Source organism: Miniopterus schreibersii, assembly GCF_964146895.1.
Source record: "Miniopterus schreibersii genome assembly, chromosome: 4".
In the NCBI taxonomy this organism is placed as follows: Eukaryota; Metazoa; Chordata; class Mammalia; order Chiroptera; family Miniopteridae; genus Miniopterus; species Miniopterus schreibersii.
Genome location: NC_138105.1, coordinates 73,849,482 through 73,868,949, shown reverse-complemented (window position 1 = coordinate 73,868,949; position 19,468 = coordinate 73,849,482). Strand labels below are relative to the sequence as shown.

General features: G+C 55.8%; 2 protein-coding genes across 3 annotated transcripts; both read right to left on the bottom strand.

Moving 5' to 3' along the window:
• Positions 1-554: 554 nt before the first annotated feature.
• On the bottom strand, positions 555-4,606 carry IFI30 (IFI30 lysosomal thiol reductase). Its single transcript, XM_081137378.1, has 8 exons — positions 4,524-4,606; positions 3,727-3,859; positions 2,685-2,867; positions 2,522-2,596; positions 2,185-2,277; positions 1,249-1,401; positions 1,021-1,074; positions 555-938 (listed from the first exon to the last, which is right to left on the bottom strand). The coding sequence occupies exons 2-8, from the start codon at positions 3,835-3,837 to the stop codon at positions 876-878; spliced, it is 732 nt and encodes a 243-aa protein (XP_080993504.1). The 5' UTR covers positions 3,838-3,859; positions 4,524-4,606; the 3' UTR covers positions 555-875.
• A 1,727-nt stretch (positions 4,607-6,333) lies between these two features.
• Positions 6,334-18,747, bottom strand: PIK3R2 (phosphoinositide-3-kinase regulatory subunit 2). Of its 2 annotated transcripts, XM_081137375.1 has the most exons (17): positions 18,506-18,604; positions 16,973-17,098; positions 16,114-16,863; positions 12,574-12,666; positions 12,210-12,260; positions 11,997-12,128; positions 11,708-11,915; positions 11,150-11,235; positions 10,892-11,000; positions 10,704-10,802; positions 10,389-10,569; positions 10,177-10,302; positions 9,014-9,156; positions 8,614-8,790; positions 8,032-8,103; positions 7,688-7,858; positions 6,334-7,398 (listed from the first exon to the last, which is right to left on the bottom strand). In XM_081137375.1, exons 3-17 carry the CDS (start codon positions 16,433-16,435, stop codon positions 7,191-7,193), a joined length of 2,178 nt encoding a protein of 725 aa, XP_080993501.1. In that variant the 5' UTR covers positions 16,436-16,863; positions 16,973-17,098; positions 18,506-18,604; the 3' UTR covers positions 6,334-7,190. The 2 variants fall into 2 exon arrangements, with proteins under 2 accessions (XP_080993501.1, XP_080993500.1); XM_081137374.1 differs by lacking the exon at positions 16,973-17,098 and having other exon boundaries at positions 18,506-18,747.
• Positions 18,748-19,468: the final 721 nt, after the last annotated feature.

Here is a 19,468-nt window from a genome sequence, read left to right as displayed (position 1 = left end):
GTTGGTTAGAGTTGTTCCGATATGCTAAGGTTGTGGGTTCAATCCCGGGTCATACAAGAATCAACCAATAAATGCATAAATAAGTGGAACAAATCAATGTTTCTCTCTCTCTAATCAAGAAAATAATTTTTTAAAAAAGAAGAAAGTAATTTGCCAAGAGGCATAGATACTGCAGGTGAAACCTGGTAGAGTTTCTCACCTTTAGTTAGCCAGTGATAGAGGCTTTTCAAAGTCCAACCTGAGATTCCTTACAGAAACTTCCAGCAAAGCAAACTGAATGCCTGCTGCACCTGTGTAAATTATCAGGGCAAAACTAATTAGATCTGCCAAAGAAGTTCTTTCCTTGAGATTCTTTTTAACAAAAGAGACAACACATATTATTTGACTATATGTATGTATATGTGTGTGTGTGTGTGTGTATATATATATACATATGTATATATATATATGTATATGTGTATATATATATATATATGGAAATCCTGCTATTTGTGACAATATGGAGGAACCTGGAGGACACTATGCTGAGTGAAATAAGACACAGGACAAATATTATATGATCTTACTTATATATGGAATCTAAAAAAGTAAAACTCATAGAAACAAAAGAACAGCAGTTGTCACAGGCTGGGGGTGTGGGGAAATGGAGGGATATTGTCACAACATCTAGAAGCGTTTATTAAACTAGTTTCGATGTAGCACCATTCTCAGTGGGGTAAGATTCTTGATCTTGGGGCAAAATGTTGAGTCTGGATTTTATGGAATGTATAAGTTATCCAGATGATAAGCCATAGCTGATAAGTCAGGGATCAGAAAAATGAAGGCGGGTGGGAGCTCATTCTTCCTCCATCAGCTCCCTCCAAGGGCAACGGCTGTCACTTGAGGCAGACATCCCTGTGGGAGCTGGCCATGAATGGGCAGACATCTGGCTTCTCACCCTGGAGGAGATGGTTGTGAGTTGGGGCCTGAAAGAGACCCTACCCCCACCCACTAAATCCCTCTGTTGCCTGTCTGGCTTACCTGGTACAACTGGCACACGACGGTTAGGAGCTGGCTCATGTCTTCCAAAGGTTTCTGCACAAAGCAAGACAGGAGGTGCCACCTGCCCTCACCAACCAATGCCAGGCCCAGAAGCGGCTGCAAATGGCCCTAAGTCTGGCCCCTGCCTCCCACCTCCCAGGCTGGTAGGTACATCTATCACCCTGGTCCCCGCCTGGGGGCCAACCTGAGGGCTACAAGCCTTCTTACCCCATTGACGACGACCCAAGGCACATACTCGTGGGGTGGCTGCAGAGCGTCTGTAAGTTGGGCATTCATGTGCAAGAGCTGTGTGCCGCGGTCCCCCATTGCGCACTCCATGATGGTGTCTGGGGACACCTTTGGGGCATAGAGCTGCAGGCACTGAGGGCAGAAGAAGGGCAGTGAGCCTCAGCTATCTCCTTGTTATCTCCCCAACAGTTCCCCAATTGGCCCCCCAAGCCAAGTTTCTGTTTCCTCACTGGCAACAGGGGACAGTTGGGTCCACAGCAATGTAATAATGCATGTAAACAGCAGGTGCTTCATATATGCCTAAGTGGAGGCCCCTGAGGCAGGGGCTCAGGCTGCTCCTGAGTCCCCTGTGACCAGACCTGCAGCCCCTGACCCCTACATTTTCCTCAGAGCTTTCATCTGTGCTGTTCCCTCCACCAGGAACACCCATCCTCTAGCTTCCTCAGCATCTTCTCAGGGGTCCCTCCTCCTTTGTACTCTGCTAGCCCTACTATGGTTCTGTAGGGTGGGGTGTCCCAGGGTGAGGCCTCCTGGGTGGCCTGAATGTTTGATGAATGAATAAATGATCAGGGCAGGTGAGTCATTCCTTTGGCAGCTCTTTTTCATAATCCTCCAGAGAGGTAGGCCGGCCTGTCTTGTCATCCCCATTACCCAGAGGAGGATCATCATCTGTATCCCTACACATTCTTGTTAATGGAAGCCCAGCTCACAGGCACCTAGAGAAAGCACTCTTTATCTACTCATACCCCCAGATCTTCCTTCCCTTGATTCAAAGATTGAGGCTTAGAAAGGAAAGAGTGTTTCCCTGGGGCGATACAGAGAGTGGCAGTTAGGGCCAGGCTTGAACCTGGGTCTATCTGAGTGCAGGGAAGGCCAGAGCCCCCCAACCAGGGCCAAGTAAGGGTTGTCACTCACCGGCTTCAGATTGTTCTCCATGTCATCCATTTCCTCTAAGCAGACAATGGATAGGAAGGCTGCGTTCCACGTCAGCTGGTCCAACAGGCAGGCCTGGGGGTGGGAATGGGGGATGGGCAGGCAAAGGCATGAGGGGACACAGAACATGCCAAGACCACTCTGGTAATAATCATGGGTGTCCACTAACAGCAATGAATGAAGTTGCAATGAAATAGACACACATTGGCAGGGGAGAGAGCTGGTTCCAATCCCCTCTGAGGTTGGATTTTATCTTCATTACCACCCGCAGCCTCCCGGGCCTCTGCATCCCGCACATGGGACTCTGGGGGCTGCTCACCTCCACCTTGTTTAACTTGCACTCCTCCTCCCCATGCTGGCACGTGAACTCCCACTTGCCGCTGACATTCTGTTCCTGCAAGGCAGTGGGGTGAATACTGGCCAGCCTGCCAGGTGTCCCCCAACCTTGGCCATGTGCCTTAGTTTCCCCAGCACCCATGTACCTTGGCATTTCCATAGGGCACCAGAGTGACATTGAGGATCTCCAGGACCATCAGCCATGTTGGGAACAGCTCTCGGACCAGGAAGGACCGGCAGCCAGGGCACAGTGCCTCATAATAGAGGCTCACGTTGACAGGTGGTGCGCGGGGCTTCCCAAGGGGCACGTGTGGGCACAGGTTACCAGCCTGTGCAGGAGGAAGTGGTGTGAAGCAAGTGTAGCACTACTTGGTTTTCTTGCAGAAAGGGAGATGCAAATAGTAAGTGCTCCATCCTTAGTGCACTCCTGACTCTGAGGCTTTACTGCTTCCCTAAATCTGTTTGGCTGCAAAACAGACGGGACAGACTTGTATACAGTGGGCATTTAATTCATGCACAGCTCTTGCTTTTTTTTCTAGGTAAGGTGAAACCTCTGGCCCAGGGGAACCATATGCAGTTAAGGACTCAAGTCAAGCACATTTCTGGTCCCTGACATCAACCCCGCCTTCCCGGAGGCGCATACCGCAGAAGACTAGTGGGTGCTCATTTGCTGCCACTTCATGCCCAGAGCGTTGGCCGTACACCTGCTTTGACTCCTCTTCCTCTCAAGGGGCCCACATGAACCCCTCCCAAGTCCACTGCGGAGGTGGCACCTAATAAATGCTGACTTCCGGCTTCAGCCGAGGGGCGGCAGGCACCCAGGTTGGTGAGCAAGTCGCTCAGCCTCCGGCGCATATGTTTGCGGGGCACCAGAAACACTCGGAGCTCCTCCCTGGCCAGAGTGCATCCAGTAGGGATGCGGGTGCCATAGGCAGGCTTGTCTGGGCTTCCCCTGGCCTCCAAGAGGAAACTCCTTTCCCACCCTAGATGTACACAGTAGGTGCTCAATGCACCCTTGGGCGAGGCCGGTGGCGACAGCCGAGCGTCTCAGCCGGAGATGGGAAAGCGAAAGTACTCCCAGAGTATGGCCACAGCGCCTGGGATTAAGCAGGGGGATTTTCCGCGCTTACCCGGCGTGTCCCCTCCAGACCCCCGGCTGCCCCGCCAGGTCTCCGTCGCGGTCCCTACCTTACAGGGGGCCGCGCCCTCGGGGAGTGTGTCCAGCGGGGACGCGCGTGCCGCCGCGGGGACCTGGAGCAGCAGCACGGGCAGGAACAGCAGGAGTAGCGACCAGGCCATCCCAGCGTGAGCACGGGCGCAGCTGCAAGAGCAGCGCCCAGGGGAAGGAGCTGCCTTTAACCCAGCGGTGGCCCTGCCCCTAGGCCGGACCCGCCCCCTGGGGCCCACGCCTCTTGGGACCAGGCTGGCGTCTCTAGGTGTCTGTACTTCTCTCTAGGTCTCCCTTTCCAACTCACCCCTGTCCCCATCCCGCCAGGTGCAGCGACAGGGACAGCAATCACATGGCCATCCCGCCGCTCAGCGGTTCACCTCACCCCCACCGGTCCCCACAATCAGTCCAGCCCAGGCCAATAAAGCTGGAGTCCAAGTTCCCCGAGTGGACTTGGGGTGGGGGCTTCAGAGACAGAGACACAGAGAGATCGAGGGGGACAGAAGGGTCCTCTCTCGCCACAGATTCCTCTGGGGCAGCTAGGGTGGTCTAGGCCCCTGCCCCTTGCCAGGGAACTCATGCACTATCAGGGCCTGGGGAGGGCGGGTGCGACCACCTACCTGAGAGTGGGCACTGGCTACACAGCCCAGGCCCATTTCCCTATCCTGGCCCGGGACCCCTGCCACTCCTAACCCAGGGGCCCTGCCCCTCCCCCTCTCCCCCCAGCTCCCCAGCCCAGATACTAGTCCTGTGGGGTTGACTCAGACTTGGCCGCAGCTGAGCCAGAAAGAGGAAGCCAGAGCAGTAGGGCACTTACTTCTCTTGGCCCCCACCTCTGACTCCAGAAGGTGGTGGTGGGGGAGAAGATGGCCTGTTTTCTTCCCACGGTCAGGGGCTCAGGGGATGGGGGTGGGGGTGCATCCTGCCCTTAGCAAGCTCCCGTGGGGTGATAAACAGGGGTTGGAACAGTAATTACTGGAAGCCTGAATGATGTCCATGGGGTGGGGGTTTGGGGTGGCTGTGTAGGACCCAAACCAGCAGTCAGACCTGGTTAGCCCCAGGACTGTGCTGGGGCACCTCAAGTGATGGAGCCTCAGTTTCCTGGTCTATAAAATGGGAGAAGAGGGAGGTTTGGGGAATAAGAACACCATGAAGGACTCAGAGGCAGAGTTGCCTCAGACTGGGGGTGGAGGTGGGGCAGCTGGGCTGTGACCCTAGGAGGGGTTGACACAAGACAGCAGTGCAGGCAGACAGAATAGCTCTGATGAAGGATTGGAAGTTGGGGGTATTGGGAGAATGACTGAGATAGTCACACTTTGTAGGGCCTCAAATCCTAGTTGTGACACAGAACCAAACTCCACAGGAGGAAAGGCCCACACCTGCCCTGGAGTACAGCCAAATCCCCAACGCCATAGCCCATGTCCCCCTCCAGTCTAGGGAAGCACTAGCCTGCACATGCAGGCTCACAGCAACAGGTTGGGAGCCAGGCTTTGCCTTAAGTCCCCATGGCTGGATGATTCACCCATACCATCCCTTAGGACCCTTAGCAAAACCCATTTCCTTCCTGAAGCCTCTGAAAAAGCAACACAGATTTGGGAACTAGTTGGATGCTCTCCCTGTGCTGGGCAGGATGGAAGAAATAATGATAAATATAATTGCTACAATTCTGGATGGACTCATACACATAACCCCACCCATTTGATCATGGGACTCTCAGAGATATCCCGTTGGGGGCCCAGGTAGCAACTATTCACTCCACTTGGTAAAAGGAAACTAAGGATCAGAGAGGGAAGGCAACTTTCCCAAGGAAACCCAGCTGGTGGTGGAGTACAGGCTAGAGGACTCCTGGGATGTTATCTGCCCCCATCCCCCACTCCAGAATCACTCAGTTGGCTAGAGTCAGGGGTCCAAGAAAGCGACCTTTATCCTGAGTGGCCATAGAGTAGATGAGAACCATAGGGGAGTGTCTGGATTACGGTTATGGGGTGTTTTCTTACTGGGCACAGAGTAGGGACAGTGCCTAGGAAGGCTTGGGGGCTCTGTGGTCAGGCAGTTACTGTCCCTTGGAGAGCCCAGCAGAACCAGGACCAGGTCGGTGCCCTGGGCTGCCTTAGGAGCACTGGGCCCTGATATATACAGTATGGGGAGGGGAGGGAAGGCAGAGGCTCCCAGCCCGGGGGGTGGGGAGGGCCAAGGGATGGGGGATGGTGAACAGGGGTCAAAGTCAAAGATGCTGAGGACCCAGCTCACATGGAAGAACCCTTTGGGTGGCATGGTAGGGGTTGTGACTGTTGACCCCACTTGGCAATGAGGAAGCTGCACATCAGAGGGCATGGCTGGTAACTGAGTGCTGGGACTCAAACCTAGGGGCCAGTCTGGGGGACAGTGAGGAGCTGGGCTAGGGGCTGGGGTTTCCTGATCAGGCCAGAGCTCAGGGTTTGAACCTCTCTGCTTGGTCAGGTCTCTCAACTTCTTTGGACATAAGCAGCTAAACTGGGGGCAGGGGTTGTTGGCTCTCACTGGCAGCATGAGTTAAATTCAAGCCTATCTCTAGGTGACCACGTGAATGTCAGGGCCCCCAGCACACAGTGGCCATGGAGAAGCTCCACCAACAACAGAAGCATCCACTGAGTTCAATGTTTTATATCCATATCAGTATCAACGTACCATACAAAACCCACCTGCCAGCCTAGCTGGGCAGGCAGGAAGGGGTCCACGGCAGCATAGAAAACTGGGGCTCTTGTCCCAAAAGAGGAGAGAAAATGGGTTTACAGTCAAGGAAACAAAATCAGAACCCAACATGATCAAGAAGCCTTGAAACGGTATCAAGTGGAGGTGCTGTGAGCAGTGGTGCATCTCGGCTGCCCCAGTGGTACCAGGAGCAGCCTTGATTCCTGGGAGGCCTGAGATCAGATAGGGCCATCTTGCAAGGTTATTTTTAATAATTTTGTTTTCTGCCGGGGACGGGGGGGAGGCTTCTCGGCAGCAGCTCCATTGTGGGGATAACCAGTGGCAGGTTTCACTTCAGGGTTTGAAGGGGAAGTTGGGTCTGTGGGGCGGGACCCGCCCGGCCCCAAATATCACAGCTGAGGTTCTTGGAAGTGGCCCAGCGAAGTTCCTTCCTGCCCTGACCCCAGGTCTATGGCTTAAAAATCAGGGTACCCAGGCTGGGGCTGAGCACCCCAGGGGCCTTTGTAAACACGGCAGGTACAGGCAGGTGGAGAGCTTGGGGGACCATAGGGACCTGTGGGAGCAGCCAGAGCCAGGGGAGGGCAGTGCCCATAGGGAAAGGGGCATGGGGTGGAGGAGGTGTGCTCCTCTAACAGAGACTTAAGAGGTATAGAGACTAAGAGAGACAGAGAGATGGGGATAGAAAGAGAGTGACAGGAAGAGATAGAGACTCAGAGAAAGCAAGAGAGAGATTAAGACAGAGAAAGTTTCATAAAGAAGAGAGACAGAAGGATGGAGTCCTGCTCTGCATGGCTCAGCGGGCTGCGGGCGGGGGCCCAGGGCCCGGGGCTCGCACGGGGTGTGCCAGCGTGACGGTGAGCGCGTCGTTGTGCTGCACTAGGGACGTGTGCTGGTAATGCAGCACCAGCTCCTTCAGAGACCCGTACAGGTTGTAGGGCTCCGCAAAACCCAAGCCAGTGGCCGTGCGGTAGATGACACAATGCTTGGTATCGCCATCCACCCTGTGGTGCGGACAAACAGGTGGTCAGGTGGGCACCTCATGGACTTGTCCAGACACTCCCTCAATTCTCAGACCCTGACCTGGTTCCAGACCCCGACCTGGTCTAGGCCTTGCCATCTCTGGCCTGAACACTGTCCCAGCTTCCTCCCCTATCTCCAATAATCCCTTCTTCCTGTGGCAGCCATGGGGGTCTTCTTCCCAGCTTTCTTCCCAAGGCCTAGTACACAGTAGGTGCTCAATAAGAGCTCTTGGAAGGAACATGCGGCTCCTCCACCCCCATAGGCACTCACACCACAGAGCAGGCATAGCAGCCCCGCTGGCTGCTCTCACGGATGAGGAAGGTACCATCCCGCTTGCCGTTCAGCATTTCCTCTGCCTGCGTCCGGTTGATCTTGCCCACGTACCAGGTGCGTTCCTCATGGTGGGGGAGGTCATCCTCATCCTCCATCAGTGCATACTGGCTATGGGGGAGGCAGGGCGGGGTTTGGTCACTTACCCTAGAGCCTCTGAGGCACCCCTGCCACCTGGACAATGCTCCCTTCCTGGTGAACTCCTACTCGTATTCTGCAAAACCCACCCAAAATGGCCCTTCTTCTGGGAAGCCCTCCCTGTACCCCTTCATGTGGTCACTCACTCCTCAGTCTCATTTTTGATTCCCAACCACTCGTTGATTTTCTTCTGCCGGGCGCCTTTCTGGGTGAGCCATCTGAGAGGAAGAGGAAAGGTGAGTGGTGAAGCAGAGGCAGGGCCAGGGCCAGGGCCCAGGGATCCAGTCCAGCCTGGCTGGAGGCAAGGGCTGACCAAGGAGGGTGAGTTTAGGTGCGATACCGCCAGTTGCTACAAGGGGCCAGCTTGAAGGTAGAAGAGCCTGGAGGGCTCTGCCAGGAAACCCCCTATTTATTCTGTTTCTGTTAACACTTATGGAGCCTCCAGAAGGCACCACCCCACAGGGTCTTATCACCACCAGAGGCTCAGTCTTAGGGGCTGCACGCAATGCTGTTGGCCTTGGCACAACAGTTATCTGTTCTGCACCTCAGTTTCCCTAGCTGGAAAGGGGGAAGCTTACAACGGACTTGGAGAGGACAAACGTGTGCATGGTTGCTCAGCACAGTGCCCAGCATACAGCAGGTGCACCAAAACATCTAAGGCCCAGGTGGGAAAAGAGCCCTTGCCAAGGTCCTCACAATGGGGCCATAGGCAAGCATAAGGCACTCACACCAGGTACTGGTCTCGGATCTTGCGTAGTTGCATGAGGTCTGGCTTCAGGCTGTTCATGCGCTTATCAATCTCCCGGTTGTCCAAGGCCTGCGTCCGCAGCTCCTGCTCCAGCTTCGTGCGGCTCTCATGGATCTCAGCTATGCGAGACTTGAGACGCTCTGAGTTCAGCAGGATCCTGGGGGAGGAGTGGCTCACAGGCAGTGGATGGCTCCTAGCCTCTAAGTCTTTGCGCATGCTGTTTCCCTGATTTCTCCTGTGGCGAACCCAGCCTTCAAAACTCACTTCAACTGACCCTCCCTTTCCCTGGAACCCCAACTTCCCCCTCTATTTCCTTCCTTTCCCCACTTGCACTGTACCAGATAGGGTGGGGTAGGGCAGGGCAGAGGAGTTGGACTCACCTCTGCATCTCTTTCTCATTGCCCTCACGCCGGAAGCGCTCCAGATATTCCTTGCTGCACTTCTCTTGAGTCTGGCCCTGCTCTTCGAAGATCTTGATGGTTTCATTGAAGGCCTCGATTGCAGTGCGCTTCATTTGCAGTTCCTGGAGGAGGGGGTGAATCCTAGCATCTTCTGGAAACTCCCTACAAGTCCCTCACGAGGGTGATGGCAGATCCCAACTCTTTGCTCAAGCTGTTTCATCCACTGGGCATGTCATTCCTCTAGCTTTTACTGTACCAAATGAACTCCTATTCAACCTTCAATCCCCCATTCCCCAAACATACTCCTCATATAACCCCTTTTGGGCAATTTACAAACACCTGGACTTGTTAGCACTGCTGATAATTAATGATAAATCTAGTTGCTACTGTTAATGGGGCTCCTCAGAGCAGATGCTGTACCAAGCACTTCCTGTGAACCGTCTCACAGAACCTGCCAACAGCGTCCTACAAAGTCAGATCTATTAATGGGGAAACTAAGGCTCAGGGGGCCTAAGTCATGTCCAAGGTCATGATGTTCCTGACAGATCCCAGACAGGCATCTTGTCTACTCAGAGCCTCAGCTGACCCATTAGTAAAAAGAGGACAAGAAAGAAATCCTTCAGGAACCACAGGGTAACTAAGCCATTACAAGCCTGAGAGGGACATTTGATCTGAGTAAGTTGCATCTCAAATTGCCAAAGGAGTTTATCAACAAAGTCTCAGAATGAGAAAACCTCCCCTTCCCTGTTTTAGAAGATGCTGTTCTTTAATGTGACCCTCTGACCATCTGCCTAACCCTGCATCAGATTATTGTCATCACTATGACTAACCTCTAAGGTGAAGTTAATGGAGAAGGAATTAAGACCCACAGTTCATTTACAGATGGGGAAACTGAGGTACTGAGAGATGCATAGCCTTAACTGAGACATCTCCCAGGTACTAGCCCAGTTGCTCCTGAAAGGCTGGTTGGTGTCGTCTCATTTGTTCTTTTTTTTTCTTAACCCACATACATTTATTTCTGTTTTTAGGGTAGTCTCTGGTGCTAAGTGACTGCTTTGAGACCTAGAAGTAGTTGTCTGTCCCCATGGCCTTGCCACTGGCCTCCATGCCTCGGTCTCCCCATGTGTGCAGGCCTGAGGTACCTGGGAGCTGCGTGTGTACTCCTCGTAGAGCTGGTCATACTCGCGGCTCTTGTCCTGGTACTGCTGGTGGTAGACTTTGAGCTGGGCACCCACTGCTTCCACACTATCTTCCTTAACAATCTGGTCCTGAGGACACCCGGTGTGATCAGTGAAGTCACCTGGGAAATTGAGGCCCAGGACCACCCTCTCTGGCTCCCACCCAGGCCACAGACCTGCTGGTACTTGGACACAGGGTACAGGAGCCGCGTGTCTAGTTTGGCATTGTACTGGGCCAGCGACTCGTGGCGGTAGTGGGTGATGAGGTCCACGACAGAGCAGAAGGTAAGTGGCTCTGAGAAGCCATAGTGCCCGTCACGGTGGAAGACCTTAATTAGCTTGTTGTTCCCACCTTTCCTAGGAGTGGATAACAGGGGGTGTCAGTGCCCACTGGGACCCCAAGCCTGACTTTCAGGTTTCCTGTCCCTGACACTGCACACGTCCTCCTCCCACCTCTCACCCCAGTCATCCCCAAAGGGGCAGGCCCCCACCTAAGGGTCAGGGTATACTCTCCCTGAATCTTGCTAGAGGCATCTCGGACCAGGAAGGTGCCGTCAGGTGTGTCCCGGAGTTTGTCATTCACCTCCTCCCTGTGGGGACACACAGGATTGGGGCCTCCTTACCAGAGACCCTGTTCTTCAGGCCCTGCCTACCACATGGCCCTACCCCACAACCCTACCTGGAGATGTCCCCCCAGTACCACTCAGCATCCTGCAGGGAGGGCTGGCTCCCCCCATTAGCCAGCCCTGCAGGGGCCGGCTTTACCTTGGGTGGTTTAGGCGGCAGAGCTGGAGGAGAGGAAAACAAACACAATGAGCACCACTCTATGCTGTGGTCAGCTCCTGCTGCAACCAAACCTGTTGATGCTGGCTGGGCCTGGAGCCAGCACTCATGGCCCTCCAACAATGAGAGGGTAATGATACAAAGGGGGGGTCACCTGGGGGTGCGACCTCCTGCTCCTCCAGGTGTTCCTGAAGCAACTTCTCCACCAGCAGAGCTGGGAAGTCGGGGTTGGGCTCAGTCCTGGGGGAGGGGAGGGGAGGGGAGTGAGCACGGGGTAGGGGTATCTGCATACAGATAGGCACATGGTCCTGAATGTGCTTGCACACCTTAGCGGGGGTAGGCTACACATGAAAGCTGGGGAGCAGGGCAGATGATGCAGGCAGGTGTGGGAAGCTAACTGCTACTTATGTATGTGCAGTAAGCGCTCAATAGATACTCATACAAGACCTGAACAAGAGTCTAGCACCTAGGATGGGGGTAGCAGAAGCCAAGGTACAGGCACCACACCGGCGCCTCTCCGCTGGTGTAGGCCCCAGGCCCTCTGGGGCGGGGTCTTCCAGAAGCCCAGGTTCACCTCTTGTTATTATCCTTCCTACTCTCCCCATCACAGCAGCTGTGGCTTGCTACCCCCCCCTCCCCAGCCTAGGGCCTATTCTCCATCTAAAACCTCGTCCCTTCCCAGGGCCCGCCCCCACAGGCACCGGCTGCTCACCCGACAGGTGGGACCCCTGGTGGCGAGGGAGGCGGCGCACGCAGCAGCAGAGGCCCAAAGGCAACGCCGAGGGCTCGCAAAGCGGAACGTGGGGCAGGGGCGCGGCGGGCCACCCGGCCCAGGTGCTGGAGCAGGAAGCGCAGCGTGAGCGCGTGGTGCAGTGGCAGCGTTGGGGGCTCCAGCGTTGGCCCCACAGGCCCCGCTGCCTCTGCGGACAGAAGGCCAGGCAGGGTGAGCCGAACTTTTCCGCTCCGAACCGTCCGTACCCAGAGTTCCCCACCAGGCTTACCCCGCAGGGCACAGCAGGCCTCCGCAGCGGCCTCCAGCGTCACGAGGGGCGCAGGCAGCGCCAGAAGGAAGCCCTTGATGCCATCAGCCAGGGCTGCCGAGTCCCACTGCTCTAGGTCGCTCAGGGACCAGTCTGTGGGTGCAGGGGGGCGGTGTCAGTGGGCTGTTGGGGTCGACTCCCCGACCCCCCCCCCACCCAGAAGCACCCCTTCACCTGTGCACGGGGGTGGCAGCTCAGGCCTGTAGAGAGATTCGCTGTCTAGCCCTGGAGGGGGAGGAGCAAGACAGCTGTCAAATGCTGCCCTGACCCCATGGGGGGCGGGAGTGGCTACTCAACCTCCGAGAGCAGGGGGAGGGGAGGCAGATGGGGGCAGAGGACACAGCACATGCAATGGCAGGTCTACAGTCCCATCTTTCCTGGGAGTCATTCCTTCCCCAGTTCAACACCAAGGCCCAGAGTATCTGGGCTCAGCCTTCTCCCATGCAGAGTGAGCCCAGCAGCCCTGTTAAGGGATGAGTTGCCCATCACCAGCAGTAAGGAAACAGAATCCAGGGGTTGCAGCCAGGTCAAGGCTCACCTGTCCGCTCAATGGCCTCCACAAGCTTCACCAACAGTGGGGGAGCCACATCAGGTGGGGAGAACTGCTCAGGTAGGTCAGGTAGTGTGAGGCCTGGCAGGAGGGGATAGCATGTTGGCAGGGTCCCTGGAAGGACCATAGCCCCGTTCTTGGCCTGCTGTATCTCAGGTGGGGCAGCTCCAGGCAGGGCCCAGCTCAGGCAAGGCATGGCTTCTGGACAACCACTCTGGGGAAGCCAGAGGCCCTGTGGCTGGGGGTGGGAGGGCCAAGTTAGTGTGAAACAATTTTCTGGGTCAAGATATCAGTCACACAACTTTAGAGACCAGGTGTAGTAGGTTGATTAGTGTACCCCCCAAGATGATGTCCACATCCTAATCACTGGTACCTGTAACTGTGACCTTATTTGGAGATATAATTAAGGGAAGGGTTTTTTTTTCATTCCTCACCCAGGATATTTTTCCATTGCTTTTCAGAAAGAGTAGACGGGAGAAAGAAACATTGATGTGCGAGACACATCGATTGGCTGCCTCCTGAACGCACCCTGATCAGGGCTGGGGATTGAGCCTGCAACTGAGGCACATGCCCTTGGCTGGAGTCGAACCTGGGAACCTTCAGTCCACTGGCCAAAGCTCTAATTACTGACCCAAACCGGCTAGGGCAAGGGAAGGATTTTGAGATGAGATTATCTTGGGTTTAGAGCCCTAAATGCAATGACGTGTATGTATAAGAAGAGAAGCCATGTGCCCTGGCTGGTGTGCTCAGTTAGTTGGAGCATTGACTAGAAGGTTGTGGGTTCTATTCCCCATCAGGGCACATACTTAGGTTGTGGGTTCAATCCCAGTCGGCATGCATGGGAGGCAGCCGATCACTGTGATGTTTCTCTCTCCTTTCCTCCCTCTCTAAAATAAATTTTTTTGAAAAAGAAGAGAAGCCCTGCTGGGCATGGCTCAGTGGTTGAGCATCAACCTAGGATCCAGGAAATTGAGGTTTGATTCCCAGTCAGAGCAGATGCCTGGGTTGCGGGCTCGATCCCCAGTTGGGGGCATGTAGGAGGCAGCCGATCAATGACTCTCTCATCATTGATGTTTCTATCTCTCTCCCTCTCCCTTCCTCTCTCTGAAATCAATAAAGATATATTAAAAAATAAAATAATTAAAAAAGAAGAGAAGCTATGTTACGACAGAGGCAGAGATTGGGGTGATGCAGCTACAAGCTAAGGATGTTTGGAGCCACCAGAAGCTGGAAGAGGCAGAAAGGATCCTCCCCTAGACGCTCTAGAGGGAGCGTGGCCCTGCTGACACTTGTTCTTGGACTTCTGGCTTCCAGAACCGTGAGAAAATACAGTCCTGTGGATTGAAGCCACCTGGTTTGTGGGAGTTTGTTACAGCGGCCCCAGGAAACTCATACAGCAGGTTTCAGCCCCTGCCACTGCTCACTGTACAACCTCTGGCACAGGAACCACATTCTCTGTGCCTCAGTTTCCTCAACTGAGAAACTGGTGTTCTCTCTTCCTTCTTAGTGGGAAGAACAAAGTAGTTGACAAAGAATAAAAAGAAAATATCCCCGTCTAGGTCAGGACACCTCACTCTGAAAACATTCTTCTACTTTCTCAATCATTTTGCCTTGAAAAAGTTATCTCCCCCCGCTTTTTTAAATCTCTACCAGAGGGTGCCAGGGGCCTCTCTGGCCCAGCCCCTTCAGTCTCTGAGCTCCCCAGGGGCCCTTAGTATTCAGCAGCTCTGCCTGCATGGACACCATTTGATGCGGTTCTGGCCCTAGGGCGGAAAGCCCTGGCACACAACAGGGGCAAGCTGGGGCCTGCAGGGCCTCCCTGAGTGATGGGCCAGGTGGTGCCTCAAGCTGGAGAAAGGCCCAGCTACAGTGAAAATGCCAAAAAAAAAAAGTGAAAGAACAAGGAGAGAGAAGGTAGGTAAAGCCCCAGTTCTTGGGGCTGCCATGCTTCTGAAACTTGACTCTGAAACTCGTCTGTGACCAGTTTGTGAAATGGGGAGGGAGGTTCCATCAGAACAGCCGTAACCCCATTTTATGGATGAGGACCTAAGGCTAAGAGAGGGAGCAACCTCACTGTGGGTGCACAGCCCAAGTGACATTGGGGTGCTGCACTCAGCACCCTGCATGGGGTGGAATGGAGGAAACAAAGGCAGACACAGCATGTTCCCCGGTGGTGGTGGTGGTCCAAGGATCCCGGTGGGGCGGAGCCTGAAGGCACAAAGAGATCAGTCCTCCCTGTTTCCAGATGAGGAAACTGAGGCCTAGAGAGGCGCCTCCCCCCACGTCACCCAGCCTGGAAGATTTGGAGGGCAGGGCTGCCGCCCTGAGTGGGGATGTGTGTGGAGGCTGGACCTGGGCCAGGCAGAGGAGGGAGGCGGCTGTTACCAGGGAGAGAAGCAGATTCTGGCTGAGAGCCCGGATGGGGCCACCTCCTGCTCTTCCAGGCCAACACAGGATGGAGGCCCAGGCCCTGGAGAGACACCAGATGCTGCAAGTCCCAAGCTAGCACCACACTGCCTTGGTGCCCCTATTCTACCCCATGGTGTGGGACTCTGTGGGCATCAGTGTCCCTATGGCACAAAACCAGACAGGTCATCGGTTGGGGCCATGGTGCATCCCAGGACATTCACCTTCACTGGGTGGACCTGAAGGAGTGGTTTGACCCCCTGGCACCTCGGTCTCCCCATCTGTACATGGGCCTCATGGGGTTGCTGTGTTAGAGCAGGCCACACTGGGCACTCAGCACTCATCAATCTCTTTCCCACAACCTGAGCCTTGATTTCCCTGGAAGAACCCACCCCCCTGCCGACCATACAGCAATTTCAATAAATACTCAGTGTCCTTGAGTCTCTACTCCCAGCACACCCTTTGGAAGGGGGGATGGCAGAGAGTCTTTGGGGAGGGTGTGGGGCCCTCACACTGCACCATGCTGCATGGCCTCGAATGAGTGGCCCACCCTTTCTGGGCTTCATGGCTCCCTTCGTTTTGGAAATGAGGTAAAATCAGGATAACAAAAGGGGTGCCTCAAGGGACCCTGGCTGCAAACCACAGAAGGAAGCTAAATTGAGCCTCTGAATTCTACTAAAAACTCCCCACTGTCTTCAAAATTTATCCCATGATGTCCCTGAAGCACGGCCCGTGTTGGCCTCCCCTTCCTCATTCCATCCTGCCATGCTAGCTGTTCCCTGAAAATATCACATTCCCACCTCATGAGTTCTACCCTGTTAGGCCCACTGCATAGAGCTCTTCACCCCCAGCTGCTTCCTTACAGCCTCTGTCAGCTAATCACATTCTTGTCACTTCTTGAACCAGGCCCATGCAGGGCCTGGGCTGTGTCTACCCATGTTTCCAATTCGGTGAACTGCATCCAGTCCTTGAAGCAGCTCAGTCAACACTTGTCAACTAACTAAATGTCCCTATTCCCCATCCCCTGGAAGAGGCACCATTGCCTCACTGAAAAGAGGAAGAAACTGAGGGTCTAAGGGGACCCTCCCCCCACACCCGACAGAGTCCCTGCCTGGAGCTCACCTGGCTCAGGGGGCCCCTCTCGGGGCCTGGCAGGCAGTGGGCGGGGGCCACGGGGGCGAGGGCCAGGCCGGGTGAGGGCCACAGGCCCCAGGAACTCGACGTAGGTACCAGGGAAGTCACCACGCTGCCGAGTACGCTCATTGAGGCCAGGCATCCAGCCCACGTTCTGTGGGCAGCGCTCGCTGCCCTCGGCCACACCCAGCACCTGCAGGGCAGCCCGGCTCACCACCAGCACGTCGCCAGGCAGCAGCTCCAGGTCCTCTGGCCGCTCCCGGCGGAAAGGGTACAGTGCACGGTATTGGAAGCCCTCAGCGCCAGCCATGGTGGGAAGGGCGGGGTCTGTATGGTGAGGTGGCTGCTCAGGGCCCCAGTGGCCCCATCAGGTGGGGTGGGGGCCAGGTGGGTCCACTGGATCGGCTTGAGGGGCTCAGACCTCTATCTCCAGAAGTTACAGATGACTACAGTGGATGCTCATGCCTTGCTTCCTGTCATTATTCCACAACCCTTACAAGGGTCACTTGGTGCTCCATCCATCACTGGTCAACTGGTGGGAGGGGATCAGCAGTGTGTTCTCTGGTCACTCAGTTGCTGCCCCCTCAATCCGAAGGGGCTGGCTGGGCCAGGCTACTCACTCCCTCACGTGGTAGGCCATCGGCGCCCGAGGCTGGCGGCTCTTCCGGCTGCGCCAGACGAGGGGGCCGAGGGCACAGGCTGTCACCATGCTCGGCAGGGTCGGCAGGGGATGCTGACCTAGGGGGAGAGAGGCAAGGCAGGGGCAAGGCAGAGTAAGCCAGGTGGGACTTCTCCCACCCCAACTTAGAGACAGGCCCAAATCCCAGGTTGGAATCCTCTGACTCACTTGGTAACCTTTGGATATTTCCTGTACTTCTCTGGGTCTCAGTTTCCCCAGCTGTAAAGTGGGTGCAATAATAGTCGTTCCTTAGGGTACCTGCCCCAGACGTACTGCATGCTGGGTAAACAAGCTCTGTTAGAGATGGGAAAACTGAGGCTCAGGGCAAGGAGGTCTTTGTCCCACCAGGAAGCCACCACTCAAAACCTCAGATACGATCTGCCTAACTTCAGGGTCCAGGATGGATGAGTGGAGGTAGCAGCCACATGGCCAGATAGTTAGACTCAGAGCAGGTAGGGCTCAGGGAGCTGTGGGAGCCCTGAGATGGAGTTGGGCCAGCTGAGCACAGGAGGCTGCAGGGGCACAAAGGGGTAAGAGAGGAGGTCCTGGCAGAGTACCTCCCCGTGCCCCACCTCTCCCATGTGCAAGCAAAGGGATCTCTGATCTCTGCAAGGGAGGGGTGAACAGGAGTTATGGCTGACTCAGTGCAGGGCCCCCAGTAGGTGCTCAAAACATAAGAGGGTCAGTGGGAGGCTGGGAGGAACTTAACCCCAGGGTGATGGATGGATGGCAGGAGGGCTTCGCAGCTGCCAATGGGGAAGCTGCTGTTTGCAGGGTGATGACCACGTCCCAGGAGCCCCCAGTCTCAGGGCGACAGAGCTCAGCAAACACATATTCTCAGCCTCAGCTCTGCAGGTTCAGAGAGGCTGAGGGGGTGCTTTTCTGGAGGGCAGGTCCTCACTAAAGACAGAAGGGGGCACTGACCACATGTAAAGGCTTGAAAGTGGTAAGTTGCTTGCGAAGAGTTCAGTGTGGCTCTAAGAAAGTCACCCACCATACAGGGCCTCTTCCCGACAGAGGGTTAGAAGGTTGGAGCATTACACCACTACCACCACCACCACCACCACCACGGAGAGCCCTAGAAGGTGTCCAAGCAGGGAGCAGAGGCTTCACATTCCGGGGCGCCCCAACTTACCCTCTCCCTGGCCCCTGTAACCCCATTTCTACAGGTGGGGAAACAGGTCCAGAGAGGGGACGTCTAGTAAACCACCTGGATTCACTTGCCTGCACTCGTTTGCACACGCCCTGTGTGCACACCGGGGACTTAACGCTCCCCGAATCCAAGAGGTGGGGTAGTAGAGCCAGGCCTGGCAGGGGCTCCCCAGCTGGACGCAGGGCCTGCGCGCTCATGCGTATTCAGACGCGCACGCAAGCCTGCGTGGACCCCCGGAAATGGAGCCGAACCCCGACCCTCGTACCTCACTGTGCTCACACAATGCCTGGAGCCCCTCACTTCTGCTTGACGCCCCACTCCCAGCAGGGCCTCCCTCCATTGCGGGCCAAGACTCCAGCCCCCTATCTTTGCCTGGAGGCCCCCCGATCCGCCCCCACCGTGTGGGGTGGCTGCACGGCTGCCAGGTCGAGTCTGAGGCCTCCAGCTTTCTGTGGTCCCCCCAGGTCCCACGGGCCCACACTCTGCCTAGGCGCCCCGCATTTGCACGCATCCCCAGCCCCGCCTGCCACGCCGGCCGGCCGACTTACTGGTCGTGGCTGCTAACTCCGACGCCGCGGAGGCCGTAACGCAGAGCCTAGCCAGACCCGTGGCTCGACCACTGTCGCCGTCAGCGCCGCCGCGGGATCCCCGCCTCCGTCGCCTAGGTTCCGAACGGCCTGGCCCACCCCCGGCGGAAATGGCCGAGCATATTCTGGTCAGGCGGGAGAAGGGAGGCCAAGGAGGAGCCTGGAGACGGCTGAGTGCTCCCGGAAAGAGCCGAACGTACTCCCGCGGGACTGGAGAAGGGAAGGTACCCCGAGATGTCAATCATTTCCGGAAATAACCGAATGCAATCGGGTCAAATGAGTGATCCCGAGGTTAGTTTCGGCTAGACTCGGCTGGGTTTGGAGACACCCGAGCGATTCTGGATATAGTCGAGCGCAATTGGGTCATACGAGTGATCCCGAGACAGGGATCAGTTGGGCTCGCCTGAGCTTAGAAATGCCCGAGTGATCCCGGAAATGGCCGAGCATAATCGGGTCAGATGAGTGCTTCTGAGGCTGAGTTCGGCTGTGCTCTGCTGGGCTCAACTGAGTTTAGAGACGCCCGAGCGACTCCGGAGTTGGCCGAGCGTGCTCCAGTAGGACTGGCGAACAGAGGCTGAGTCCCGAGACTCGGAATTTCTAGAAAGAACCGAGCGTGCACTCAGTCCCAAAAGAGGCTCTAGGAATGCAGAGCCAGAGACGGCCAACCAATTTCCGGAAATTGCCGAATGCTCTGCTCCAGAGAGCGGGTGATGGGGCCCCGAGTTCAGGAAACAGGAGCCGGCGGAGCGGGGAAGAGGATACCACCAAAAACTGTGAACCGAGGAGCCGGGGGCTGAAGGTGTTTCCATAGCAGCCCCGCGTCTGGAAGCCCCTGAACCAACTCCAGCCCGGCCAGCGCGAGAATACGCCCAACACGGGACCTAAAGCGGACGGCTGTTTCTGGAAATAGCCGAAGACAGTCGG

Excerpts from the sequence above, each read along its gene's own strand:
- IFI30 (XM_081137378.1), bottom strand. The coding sequence starts at position 3,837 with ATGGCCTGGTCGCTACTCCTGCTGTTCCTGCCCGTGCTGCTGCTCCAG. Across the intron at positions 2,278-2,521 it reads GCAAGTTAAACAAGGTGGAG|GCCTGCCTGTTGGACCAGCT; the intron begins GTGAGCAGCCCC and ends TCCCACCCCCAG. Across the intron at positions 1,075-1,248 it reads CTTGGGTCGTCGTCAATGGG|AAACCTTTGGAAGACATGAG; the intron begins GTAAGAAGGCTT and ends TGCTTTGTGCAG.
- PIK3R2 (XM_081137374.1), bottom strand. The coding sequence starts at position 16,435 with ATGGCTGGCGCTGAGGGCTTCCAATACCGTGCACTGTACCCTTTCCGC. Across the intron at positions 11,916-11,996 it reads GGCCTGCTGTGCCCTGCGGG|AGGCAGCGGGGCCTGTGGGG; the intron begins GTAAGCCTGGTG and ends TTCTGTCCGCAG. Across the intron at positions 11,001-11,149 it reads GCAGGAGGTCGCACCCCCAG|CTCTGCCGCCTAAACCACCC; the intron begins GTGACCCCCCCT and ends CCTCTCCTCCAG.